A 14,104-nucleotide genomic window follows, 5' to 3' on the forward strand; every position below is an offset into this window, starting at 1 on the left:
ACTTCCAACCTGGCCTCTGTGTACTCAGCCTCCTGCAATGAAGCTCAATGCAAGCTCGAGGAGCAGTGCCTCACCTTTTGACAGGCACTTTACACCCTTTCAGCAACTATTTCAGATTAAAACCACAGCTCCCATTTTTCCCCACACAGCAGCTGTTGGTAATGTTTCTGCTGTTATTATTTTCAGCTCCTCTAGGCCCATCTTTTATTTCTTTGCTTGTCCCATTAACATCCCATTTGGCCTAGCACCATCATCCCTTTGTTATTTAACCTCTCCTGCCTTCCACCCTATCACAGACCTTCCCTTTGTTTCTATCCTCCCCTTCCCTCCTTTCCCCGGCCTCTGTACTGGCTTAAAACCTGTTACGTTTAACCAATATACAAAAAGATTCATGAGAATGATTCCAGGGATGAGGACCATCAGTTATGAAGATAGATTGGTGGGCGGCGCAGTGGTTAGCACCGCAGCCTCACAGCTCCAGGGACCTGGGTTCGATTCTGGGTACTGCCTGTGCGGAGTTTGCAAGTTCTCCCTGTGACCGCATGGGTTTTCGTCGGGTGCTCCGGTTTCCTCCCACCACCAAAGACTTGCAAGTGATAGGTAAATTGGCTGTTGTAAATTGCCCCTAGTGTAGGTAGGTGGTAGGGAATATGGGATTACTGTAGGGTTAGTATAAACGGGTGGTTGTTGGTCGGCACAGACTCGGTGGGCCGAAGGGCCTGTTTCAGTGCTGTATCTCTAAATAAATAAAAATCTCTAACTTTTCCCTCTTCTGATGAAAGGTCATCGACCTGAAACGTTAACTCTGTTTCTCTCTTCGTAGATGCTGCCAGACCTTCTGAGTATTTTCAGCATTTTCTGTTTTTTCTTACAGTAACCTAGGGATCATAACCTTTGCACTACATGCAGGATCAGGGAGAACTGAGGAAAGATAGTTGGAAACCTTCCTGCACAGTAGAAAGGAGAGTCCATCCAACGTCTCTGTTGATGTGGCCTCTGTCTACAGGAGCTAAGATTATTTAAGCAGGTGAACAGGTGCCTATTACTCTAAACCCCGAATATTTCTTACTCCATCTCCAGGCAAATCATGCTCTCGTTCAGGTGAATGATGAGCAACTGAGAACATCTATAGACAACTCTGCCAATTTGAATTGATTTCATATGATGATACAGCACAGGAGGCTGCCATTCGGCCCATCGTGCCTATGCTGGCTCTTTGGTAGGCTATCCAATTAGACCCACTCCCCTGTTCTTTCCCTCAGCCCAGCAAAATTTTGTTTCTCGTTTTATTTATCTGTGCATTGCAATAAGAACAGCAGCGATTCAGTTGCTGATTAATGTTCTGCCACATCAGTTAATGCTGGTTGCTGCCAACCTCGAGATTTCTGGGATGAATCCTGAAGACAACAGACTGACTAGCTTGGAAACCCAATACACTTGAGAAATAAAGAAGAACATTCTAATCTAACCTACTCGTGCAGACAGACCTGTGAATAAACAGTGCGAGGAGGAAAATAAAATGCAATCTTCTTAGCATTAGGATAAACTAACTGGTGTAGCTCTTGCTGTTCGAGGAGTCAGAGACCAGGCAAGTCGCTGCCTGTTTACAGCATCAGAACTGTGTATGTGCCTGTGTGTGTGTGTGCATATCTTTCTATTTGTCTGTGTCTGTCTGTGCGTGAATCTGTGTCTGTCTATGTGTCTGTGGGTATGTGCGTGCATCTGTCCATCTGTGTGCGTGTGTCTGTTTGTGTAAATTTTTGAGAAACAAGCAAGCTCGATTTTACTATTATGGTGTGTGAAGAACAACAATGCTGAGGGTTAATTTTTGGCAGTAAGTGGAGTCTGGATCAGCCTTAATAGCAAAAACTTTGTTTACACTCAAAACAAAAACACAGGGTTAGAAAATGCATGAGCTTATACCGAATTAAGAGACATCACTTAAAATATACATATATAATGTGGAGAATGACCAGAATTCACTCAACTCACAGAGTTAGATGATTAAATCCAACAGTACGCAAAGTGAAGGCTCGAGCCAGGAGACGTATATGGATAAAATTCACTCCAATTGTTTCTTCAAAATCAGTCAGTTTCTTTAGAACAGGAGAAGTGGCAATCAGAGGCCTGTCTGTATTTGATTCCTGTAACTAATACAAGGGGCAAAAGATTAGTTGTTGCAACTTTTATTTTGTTTCATATTCGCACAGAACCGATCTGATTCCACAAATATTTACAACAGGTCAAAAATCATTTTTAATATGTGGTGACATCGTGATAATGTCACTAGATTAGTAATCCAGAGGCCTTGGAGTCACAGGTTCAAATCCCACCATGGCAGCTGATGGAATTTAAATTCGATTAATTAATAATTTCAAAAAATTAATAGAAATCTGGAATTGAAAGCTGGTCTCAGTAATGGCGCCATGAAACTATCATTGATTGTCGTAAAAACCCATCTGTAATGTCAGTAATGTCCTTTGGGGAAGGAAATCGGTCATCCTTACCTGGTCTGTCCGACATGTGACTCCAGACTCACAGCGATGTGGTTGACTCTTATATACCCGCTGAAATGGCCCAGCAAGCTACTCAGTTGTCAAGGACAATTCGGGATGGGCAACAAATGCTGGCCGTGCCAGCGACACCCACATCCCATGAAAGAATTAAAAAATATAGACACACGCCACTCCTGGATCGACAGAAATGCTAATTGGGGATTAGTTTGATTGATTGAAGGCGGCTGGTGGGGGTGTCAGGAAGGAAGAATTTATTATCTCCTTCACGTTCTCATGGCTCCCAAAGTGGTCACAGCCAATGAATTACTTTTGAAGTGCAGTCACTGTTGGCTTTTCCATCTGTCAAATGTGTGACACAAAACCGAATCACCATTCTCAAATGCCTCCAAATCAAATGACTGAGAACCGACACAGAAAAGAATCCATTTCTCCAAGATAGCAAAATTTAGGTTCAGCTCAACAGAAGCAAAAGGTTACGGACCCTCAAAAAAAATGCATGCTGGGCTGCTGAAGCCAGTTAAATCTGAACAGTGTAATATCACAGTGCACTGTGCCTCTTAGCCATCCAGGGCTAAACTACTTCTTACGGCATTGGCTTCCTGGGTTATCTGGAATAGAGGAGGAAGAATCCCAATGCCACTGACCAGTTTTCCCCACCAGGTCCTATTAATGAACCAGGCCATTTAATCATTGGCACTGCCCTGCAGTACTGTGGACCCGACAGACCCAGGTGGCCAATCAGCAAGTTTGCCACACACTGTCCATCAGCAAATGCATTACGTTGAAAGTTATAACGTCAACAGGACCCTCATCTCCTCCCTCCCAAACCTAGCCACTAATTAATCATTAGACAACTGGCAAGCCAGGGTTTGAGATAGCAACAAACCATAAAAATATACCCACTCCATCATCTTCCTGACCAGAGCATGGGAACACTCCATAACCCACTGAGCTGTGGCTCTAACCGTTGAAGGTACAAAGTTTATCCAACCCAATCATGGCAGGCAGGTAGCTCTGAATTTGTGAGCCAGCGTTCTTCACACCCAGCCTCCAAGTAATTCTCCACAGGTCAGTTGGAGGTCGGGCATGTAACTTTGTCATGGTGGGGAGGAACTTTGATTTGTTGAATGCCATCCTAGTCCAGGTTTACTTGTTGCCAACTGCTTCAGAACATCGTGCAAGGGGCTCTGGCCTGTCATGAGGCTGCTCTGATCACAGGTTGCCACACACTAGACCCTTCTCTCCGAGCAACCATTCCCACTTTTGCCATATTTTGGCCTTGGAAGGAGTGCAGTGTAGATTTACCAGAATTATATCTGGACTCCAAGAGTTAAATTAAGAGGAGCAATTACACAAACTAGGGTTGTTTTCTCTGGAATTTAGAAGTTTAAGGGGTGATTTTATTAAAATTTTCAAGATATTAAGGGGAACCGGTAATGTCGATAGAGAAAAAGTAATTCCACTCGCTGGGGAGTCGAGAACTGGGGAACATAGTCTAAACATTAGAGCCAGACCTTTCAGGGTGAAATTCAGAAACACTTGTACACAAAAAGGGTGGCAGAAGTTTGGAATTCTCTTCCGCAAACGGCAATTGATGCTGGATCAGTTGTGAATTTTAAACTGAGATTGATAGATTTTTGTTACCCAAAGGTATTTAGGGAGGTAGAGCTAAGGCTGGTATAAGGAATTCGGTCACAGATCAGCCACAATCTCATTGAATGGCAGAACAGGCTGAAGGGGCTGAATGGCCTCCTCTTGTTCCCACGTGAGTCCAAATCGGCAACAGAACAAAGACTGTTAAATTCACAAAATATATTAGTTAGTTAGAATGATTTTATGGTATTGCAAAGCTACCACTTCCAGTCTGTAAGATAAACCACTAAGTATTCAGTAGGCAACAGAAGCGATCCTTTAACTTTTGGTATTCTTAAATTTCAGAAACGCATGGGTGGCATTTACCACTTTTGGATTCAACTCCGGCTGATTTTGATCATCTACTGGCATGCAGATTAATTAAAAGTGGATGAAAGCAAGTCTAAGCCAGGTACTGGAATGTGAAACTTTTATCATATGACCTTGGCTTTCAATATATTCAACTGACCCACTTATCAAAAAGAGCAGGGATGGTGGTGCAACAACAAAATGCTACATTTCAATACTTCAATCACTCAAACACAGAGAAGACGACAGCTCCGGATGAGGACGCGAACAGCAGCACAGTGTGGTTTAAATGTTTTGTTTTTAATTAGTTACAGATAGGACTATGATTAGGGGCAAATAATCCCGCAGCGAAGACCAAAGTACGGAAAGTCCTCATCAGGGAACTCCTCTTTGCTGACTATGCTGCATTAACATGGGCGGCACAGTGGCGCAATGGTTAGCACCGCAGCCTCACAGCTCCAGCGACCCGGGTTCAATTCTGGGTACTGCCTGTGCGGAGTTTGCAAGTTCTTCCTGTGACCGCGCGGGTTTTCGCCGGGTGCTCCAGTTTCCTCCCACAGCCAAAGACTTGCAGGTTGATAGGTAAATTGGCCATTATAAATTGCCCCTAGTAGAGGTAGGGGAAGGTGGGGATGTGGTAGGAATATGGGATTAATGTAGGATTAGTATAAATGGGTGGTTGATGATCGGCACAGACTCGGTGGGCCGAAGGGCCTGTTTCAGTGCTGTATCTCTTTTTAAAAAAAATCCCACACTGAAGAGTGCCTGCAGAGACTTATCGACAGGTTTGCGGCTGCCTGCAACGAATTTGGCCTAACCATCAGCCTCAAGAAAACGAACATCATGGGACAGAACGTCAGAAATGCTCCATCCATCAATATCAGCCACCACACTGTCGAAGTGGTTCAAGAGTTCACCTACCTGGGCTCAACTATCACCAGTAACCTGTCTCTAGATGCAGAAATCAACAAGCGCATGGGTAAGGCTTCCACTGCTATGTCCAGACTGGCCAAGAGAGTGTGGGAAAATGGCGCATTGACACGGAACACAAAAGTCCGAGTGTATCAAGCCTGTGTCCTCAGTACCTTGCTCTACGGCAGCGAGGCCTGGACAACGTATGTCAGCCAAGAGTGACGTCTCAATTCATTCCACTGTCGCTGCCTCCGGAGAATCCTTGGCATCAGGTGGCAGGACCGTATCTCCAACACAGATGTCCTCGAGGCGGCCAACATCCCCAGCATATACACCCTACTGAGCCAGCGGCGCTTGAGATGGTTTGGCCATGTGAGCCGCATGGAAGATGGCAGGATCCCCAAAGACACATTGTACAGCGAGTTCGTCACTGGTATCAGACCCACCGGCCGTCCATGTCTCCGCTTTAAAGACGTCTGCAAATGCGACATGAAGTCCTGTGACACTGATCACAAGTCGTGGGAGTCAGTTGCCAGTGATCGCTAGAGCTGGCAGACAGCCATAACGGCGGGGTTAAAGAGTGGCGAGTCGAAGAGACTTAGCAGTTGGCAGGTAAAAAGACAGAATTGCAAGGAGAGAGCCAACTGTGTAACAGCCCCAACAACCAATTTTATCTGCAGCACCTGTGGAAGAGTCTGTCACTCTAGAATTGGCCTTTATAGCCACTCCAGGCGCTGCTTCACAAACCACTGACCACCTCCAGGCGCTTACCCATTGTCTCTCGAGACAAGGAGGCCAAAGAAGAAGAAGAATCCCGCAAATAATTTTCCCCCAAAAGGACCCCTGGTGAGGCTGCTTAATAAGGGTACAAATGAGTGGATCTTGTGCAATGCATGCTCCACCCATTTCTAACCCAGCGTTGCACATTAAACATGGCCACCTACCTGAACCAGTCGGGCACTCCAGTGTCCCCCACCCTTTCGGAGGACCTTACCAAATATGACCTATCACCAGGGGGCATAATTTTAAGGTGATTGGAGGAAGGTTTCGGGGAGATGTCAGAGGTAGGTTCTTTACACAGAGAGTGGTGGGTGCGTGGAATGCACTGCCAGCGGTGGTAATAGAAGCAGATACATTAGGGGCATTTAAGCGACTCTTGGATAGGTACATGGATGATAGTAGTATGAAGGGTATGTAGGTAGTTTGATCCTAGAGTAGGTTAAAGGTTCGGCACAACATCGTGGGCCGAAGGGCCTGTACTGTGCTGTACTGTTCTATGTTCTATGACAGTGGCTGGAGCACGACCAGGGCACTATTGCCCTGTTTAAAGCAGACAGAGATAGTTAAAATTGGCTCCAAAATCTCCACCCAAATCAGGCTTTCCTCAAGTTAACTTCATCAGAAAACCTAGAATACGTGGACATGTTTTCCAAACGTACATAAAGCAACATGCACACTGTTTTCATTCACAGATGTTGATATACTGGAGCATCGTTTACATATCACTGAAGCAAAGAAAGCTTTTCCTGGACCAGAGTCAACTTTCATCAATCACACAGCAACATGCCAAAAGGAGTCAGTTATCAGCAGATTATCCCATTTTACCAAATCTGCAAAGGTTATTCAAAATAGTGTCTGAGAAAAAGCAGTGGCATTGTCCGCTCACAATTAAAACAACACAATGATCTGACGGTATGGTTTGGACTTTCACTACCGTGCAGTAGCTTTTCATCCTCCCATCTGTTAGACGGAAGTCTCAACTCCCTTTAAATGGGCAAAATAAATCAAAGGCATCGCCAAACTGTGGTCGCTGTTGCCACTGAAAGCAGCCTGTTAATTTGGCAATTTACCAAGTCGCGAGTTTTGAATGCTGCTCTGAACATCACTGCAGCACATTAGAATGAAGTCCATTTCAGTCTTTCTGATGGGGACATAAAAGGGACAGCACTGTGGAAGGAGTCTGCATTTCTAATTGCAGCTTACCCTGGAGAAAACACAACAACTAGTGATAGAGCTTTTAGTAAGTCGAGGAGAGACAAATGAATAGCACTTCGGCAAACTGTAAACATTTCCCCAAATGGTAGAATTTAATCAGACAGCTACAGTCTGCCTCAGTGATCATTCAGAACTCTATGATTATGTTCCAAGTACGGAATGAGCAGTGGAGGTACTTGAAATACAAAAACCAAAATGTAATATATATGCAAACCTTATTCCATAATAAAAATCAGCATAAGCATCTTTGCAAATTATCTATCATCTTCAGCACATGGGGAAATAGTGCCAGGCAACAATTCTCATCAACATGACAAACAGTAAAGCATAAGACCACGAAAATATTAGTCTCTAATTTTAAAGCAGGATTTGAATCAAGAGAGAAATCTCTGTGCGAGAGGCACACAATAAAACCCAGCTTGCCATTTTGGCCTCTTCCAAAAATTAAACAGTTAAAAAAGAATTCCAATTAACTCTGAAACCTTTTATTACAGTTTCAGTTTAATTGCAATCGATTTTTTCTTTCTTGTGTCGATTAGGCTGGCTCAGTCATTTGGAGAGGTTACCGTGCACAAGTGTGCGTGTGTCTGTGGGGAGCTGAATTTACATCTGTGGATGTAGTCATTAACCCGAGATGCTTCACTGATCTTGTCTTTCGAATCTCACATGTTAATATTGCTCAGGCCACAATAGTCAGCTCAGAAACTCCTCCCAGATGCTGTCATGAAAATACATGATCTAAACAGGGCATGTGATTTGGTAGGAATAGAATATTGAAGGCTAAAAATGTAGTTCATTTGGATATCTGTGCTTTTTTAAAGCTGTATCTGGCACCAAGAAACTTTAATCCATTGTGACCGTGGCATAGATTTTAACGTCCAGGCATGGAACAGGTGGGAAGAATACCTACTTATTCCTGCCGGCAAGAGACTCCGTGTTGATGGTGAGCTGGCACATCATTAATGGGCCCATTTGAGTAGACTGGGCTTATATTCTCCTCTGGAGTTTAGAAGAATGAGATGATCTCATTGAAACATAAAGAACTCAGAGGGCTTAACAGGGTCGATGCTGAGAGGCCAGTTACCCCCTGGCTGGAGAATCTAGAACTAGGGGGTCACAGTCTTAGAATAAGGGGTCGGCCATTTAGAACTGAGGTGAGGAGAAACTTCTTCACTCGGAGGGTTGTGAACCTTTGGGATTCTCCACCCCAGAGAGTTGTGGATGTTCAGTCGTTGAGTAAATTCAAGTCAGAGACTGATAAAATCTTTGGGCTCTAAGGACATCAAGGGATATGGAGAGAGGAGGGAAAGTGGAACTAAGATAGAAAATCAGTCATAATCTTACTGAATGGTGGAGCAGGCTCAAGGGGTCTACTCCCGCTCCTTTTCCTTATGCTCGTAAACAAGCGTCTTGCTGCAGTTCACCAGCTCTGGGTCGCCGGTGCAAACTGAGTGCAGGGAAAATAACGACCCCTGTGCCCCAAAGAGTATGTAGGAACAGGAGGAGGCCATTCAGCCCCTCGAACCTTTCCACCATTCAGTGATCTGTAGCACTGCCTGATCTGTATCCTAACTCCATCCACACGGCTTGGCTTCATATCCGATTGTAGCCTGTCTAGGAAAAAAAAAATCTATCAATCCAGATTTAAAATGATTCATTTAGCTGTCATCGACAGAATTTTGAGATAGACAGTTCCACACTTCTACCATCTTTATGTGGAGTGGTTCCTAAATAGCCTGGCTCTGGTTTTAAGTTTATGTCTCCTCATCCTAGACTCCACTACCAGCGGAATATGTTCCTCTTGATCTCCTCAATCAATTTCTTTCAAAATCCTAAAAATCTCATTCAAATTACCCCTTAACCTTCCCATAGCTTAGGCCGATCCCACTTGAGTTGGCAGGGGAAGAGTAATGGTACCTAATTTACATGAAGCATGTGGGGAAACTCTGACTGATGTGGCTGGAAAATCTGGTCAGCTTTTAAGGGGGTGAGGCGGAAGACGAGGAACTGCTTGGCGTCCTCCAGATGACCCCCTCCCAACCTCAATTAGACTCACTATCAGCCACCTAGAGGCCAGTAATGCCTCACCTCACTTGACATCCTGGCCTCCAGTCCAACACAGAACCTTGACTAAGCCAGAACAGCAGGAAGCCCTGGTGTAACGAGCTCCCTCACCTTCAGGACCACCCCCTGTCTGTGCCTTTTGCCCTTGACCAGGCAGGTAGAGTATCAACCCCTAACGAGGCTGCTCAGAAGAGGCAGTGACACAGTGCAGCCAGGGTCTGTTCTCATAAGATCATAAGAACTAGGAGCAGGAGTAGGCCGTCCGGTCCCTCGAGCCTGCTCCGCCATTCAATAAGATCATGGCTGATCTTTTCGTGGACTCAGATCCACTTACCCGCGCTCCCACCGTATCCCTTAATTCCTTTATTGTTCAAAAAGATATCTACCTTAGCTTTAAAAACGTTTGAAGAAGCGTCAACTACTTCACTGGGCAAGGAATTCCATAGATTAACAACCCTCTGGGTGAAGAAGTTCCTTCTTAATTCAGTCCTAAATCTGCTCCCTCTAATCTTGAGGCTATGCCCTCTTGTCCTAGCTTCACCTGCCAGTGGAAACATCCTCTCTACTTGTATCTTATCTATTCCCTTCATAATTTTATATGTTTCTATAAGATCCTCCCTCATTCTTCTGAATTCCAATGAATATAATCCCAATCTACTCAGTCTCTCCTCATAAGCCAACCCCCTCAACTCCGGAATCAACCTAGTGAACCTCCTCTGCACCCTCTCCAGTGCCAGTACATCCTTTCTCAAGTAAGGAGACCAAAACTGCACACAGCACTCCAGGTGCGGCCCCACCAGCACCCTATACAGCTGCAACATAACTTCTCTGCCCTTAAACTTCCTACTTCCTGTTGGGTTCCACAGGACTCCCGCTGGATTTAAAGCGGGGATTAGGCGGCACTTGCATGGATTTTTCAGGGTCATTATTTGCTTGTAACCTAGAAACTGAATTTTTTTTTTTATTCCTGAGCAATGGCAAACAATGAATAGTCTGTTGAGAATTCACACTGCTCGCCAAAAGAGGAACAAATATTTTTTTAAATCCTCATGAAGAAACAGAAAATGTATTCAAGAGCTGTTTTTATTCTCATTCTCCCCACCTGCGTAATAGAATTATAGATTCCATTCTGAAACCAAATTGCACAAATAGTGACTACGGGATGTACTTAAAATAGCGACTGTTTTCCCTTTTCTTAGATTGAGTAGCATCAGCAGTCTTTTGTTGACAGGAATCAAAAAACCCCATTCGTTCAAAAGCCCCTTTTTTGTCGTCACCTGCAGAAAATTCTCCTTTGAAGCCCGAGAGGATGCTACCTTTCATGATGTGAGCAAATTATCCAGCAGTGACTAGTGCTGTGCAAAAATAAGTAAGAGGCAATGCATTTTCTTCAATTAAAAACAGCATGTGCTGGAAATACTCAGTAGGTCTGGCAGCATCTGTGGAGAGAGGGGCAAAGGGCTGAATGTTATCTGCGCACCGTGGCAGTGTGCTGTGAAGTTGACGGCTTTCCGACACGAAAGTGCCGCCGCCGAGCCCCGGCGATATTACCCGCGGGGGCTCATTTAAATGGAGGGGGTGGAGCGGCCGCCCCCGATGACGTAGAGGTGTCAGCCGCCACGTCCCCGGCAACGGCGTCTGGTGCCACCACGCAGGCGCCATTTTTAAAGGGCTTCGGGCCCTTACATGATATTTACATTTTTTTTAATGTAAGTGAAACGCCTGATAACATTCTCACTGCCCTCACAAACACCCCCAATCCATGAATTAACTGGACAATCCCCCTTCAAAAACCTTTTGGTCTGATTCTGACCTTTCGCAAACCCCCCTGCCCTTTAGCTGCTTTAAACCTTGGCCCCTTCCAACCATCACCCCCCACTCCCCACCCAATCAAGTCTTTTCTCTGCTTCTCCCCCCCCCCCCCCCCCCCACACTAGTGTCTCATCTCGGAACTCCGTATGAAGTTCTGAAGGCGCGCAGGTTGCAGCCGTCGCTAGTAATATCGCCGCGGGACGGCTGCCGTGGCCAGGTAAGTTCATTATCACATAATTTACATGAAGTTGATTAGTCGACTGAAGGCCCTGCTGCCACGTGGCGGTGTGGGGGTCGGGGGTGGGGGGTCGGACACCGAGGCCACGCTGCTGCCGTCTCGGCATTGTGGGTCGTGGTGGGCTGCTCCCACAACTATTTTATGGGTCTCTCCAGGTAAAATCAAGCCCACAGTTAACGTTTCAGCGCGATGGCCTTTCATCAGAACAGAGGCTGCCTGAGCTGCTGACTCTTTCCAGAGGTTTTTGTTTTTAATTTCAGACTTCCAGCATCCGCGGTATTTTGCCGATGTGTTTTCTTTCCTGCAGCGCAGCAAACTTAACGGCTCGTGGTGGCTGTTACAATCTGGAGCGTTACAGACGAGGAAATCCTTCTGTCTGCGTTCGACTACTGGCGAGAAACAGGTTCATACAACAGTTAATATAGTTTCCAAAGAGGAAGATTCTGCGTAGGTCAAAACCAGAGCAAAAAAGAACAAGAGATTTGGGGAGCCAAGAGAAAAGAGGAAATGGAAAATGGAAAAGTTAAAAAAGGGACCACGGAGAAAAAACTAAAGAAATTTCATGGAAAATGTCAAAGAACAAAACAGGAGGCTAGGAAGCAAATTTCACAAAATATGTTAGTACTATTCTTCAAAAACTGTGAACCAAAAATGTTCAGGTCACAATCGGTCATTCTCAATGTACACTGACCCCAGGTTGTACACTGTAAAGGCCAGACTTTCAATAACTGCATTCCCACCCTCACCAGTGCACTGACCCATCAGCCCTTATTCAGGAATCAACAGTTTGTGTGTTTTATGGAAATTCACTCAAAACAACAAACAAACTGCAAGTCTGGCACACAAACTTCGCAGCAGAATTTACATAAAATATCAATTAGTAGCAAAGTATAAACAAGTCAAACATTCAGCAGAATAAACAGCCTGAGGTAGAGATCAGCCCTGATCTTATGAATGGTGTAGCAGGCTCAAAGGGCCGAATAGCCTCCTCCTGCTCCTGTTTCTTAGGTTCAAAGTAAAGAATAAAAGGAACTGGCTCTTACTTGCAAAGGATGAAGCGGATAATTAAGCCACACTTCCCGCAGATCCTGAGAGAGAGACAGATGAGGTTTGGTTAGTATTCTGGGAATGGTTTACAAAAAAGTTACATTACCAAATAAACACATCACCATGCAAGAGGTTACAACACCATTTTTAACGTCGACACGCCATTGAAAATTCAATAGTGCTGGAATAAAAAGTGTCACGAAATGTGAAATAGAACCAGAACCAATTAACCTACAGTACATTCATTAGCAGAGAAGTCAATATGCCAGTTAAAATGATTGTAATGGAGAATGCATCCCAACTGTGGCTCCATGAAAAACAATTGCAACTTGCTGAATGGTTTAACCAAGTTGAGAGATTCTGTAAAATTTCATAGAATCATAGAACAAAACTACACAGAAGGAGGCCTTTCAGCCCATTGAGTCGGTGCCAGCTCTTTTGAAGAGCAATCCAGTTAGCCCCACTCCCCCGTTCTTTCTCCCCTATCCCTGCAATGTTTTCGCCTTCAAATATTTATCCAATTCCCTTTTGAAGGCTACTATTGAATCTATTTCCACCACCCTGTCAGATAGTGCATTCCAAATCCTAACCACTCGTCACATAAAGATGATGTTCCATATAGCCCTCTGGTTCTTTTGTCAATTACCTTAAATCTGTGCCCTCTGGTTATCGACCCTTCAGCCACTGGGAACAGTTTCCCTTTACTTACTTTATCTAAACCCTTCATGATTTTAAACTTCTCTATCAAATCTCCTCTTAGTCTTCTCCGCTCTAAGAACAATGCCAGCTTCTCCAGTCTCTCTGCGTAACTGTAATCCCTCATCCCTGAAACCATTGTAGTACGTTGGTTGAAAAATAGGTTCATTCGCAATTGTGAGATCTTGAAGGGTTTCGACAGAGTAAATAAGGAGAAACTGATCCCAGTGGCAGATGGGTCAGTGACCAAAGGACACAGATTTAAGGTAATTAGCAAAAGAACCAGCGAGAACATGAGGGGAAAAAAACAATTACACAGCGAGTTGTGGAGATCTGGAATGCAGTGACTAAAAGGGTAATGGAAGCAATAATAACTTTCGAAAAAGAATTAGAGGGGGATGATGTGTTGGATGGCCTTTTCCTGTCCTGTATCATTGTAGGAACTGACACAGTAGAGGGAGAAAGGAATAGTAGAAAGAAAAAAGCAAAGCAAGGATAAGAGTAGTCCTCGGGTGAAGGTGCTAAATTGGGGGAAGGCTAATTATAACAATATTAGGCAAGAACTGAAGAATTTAGATTGGGGGCGGCTGTTTGAGGGTAAATCAACATCTGACATGTGGGAGTCTTTCAAACGTCAGTTGATTAGAATCCAGGACCGGCATGTTCCTGTGAGGAAGAAGGATATGTTTGGCAAGTTTCGGGAACCTTGGATAACACAGGATATTGTGAGCAGAGTCAAAAAGAAAAAGGATGCATTCGTAAGGGCTAGAAGGCTGGGAACAGACGAAGCCCTTGAGGAATATAAAGACAGTAGGAAGGAACTTAAGCAAGGAGTTAGGAGGGCTAACAGGGGTCATGAAAAGTCATTGGCAAACAGAATTAA

General features: G+C 44.6%; 1 protein-coding gene across 2 annotated transcripts in view; it reads right to left on the reverse strand.

The window, feature by feature from the left end:
* The window catches only part of drosha (drosha ribonuclease III), a 138,588-nt gene that overhangs the window by 40,993 nt on the left and 83,491 nt on the right, over positions 1-14,104 (reverse strand). The window contains exons 24-25 of one of the 2 annotated variants that reach the window (XM_068053778.1): positions 12,522-12,566; positions 1,993-2,144 (exon numbers count right to left, since the gene is read on the reverse strand). In XM_068053778.1, coding sequence (XP_067909879.1) covers positions 1,993-2,144; positions 12,522-12,566 — 197 coding nt within the window. Of the gene's footprint in view, positions 1-1,992; positions 2,151-12,521; positions 12,567-14,104 lie in introns of both variants that reach the window. The other variant, XM_068053768.1, reaches the window with a different exon arrangement.

This window comes from Heterodontus francisci, chromosome 2 (genome assembly GCF_036365525.1).
Source record: "Heterodontus francisci isolate sHetFra1 chromosome 2, sHetFra1.hap1, whole genome shotgun sequence".
Classification (NCBI taxonomy): Eukaryota; Metazoa; Chordata; class Chondrichthyes; order Heterodontiformes; family Heterodontidae; genus Heterodontus; species Heterodontus francisci.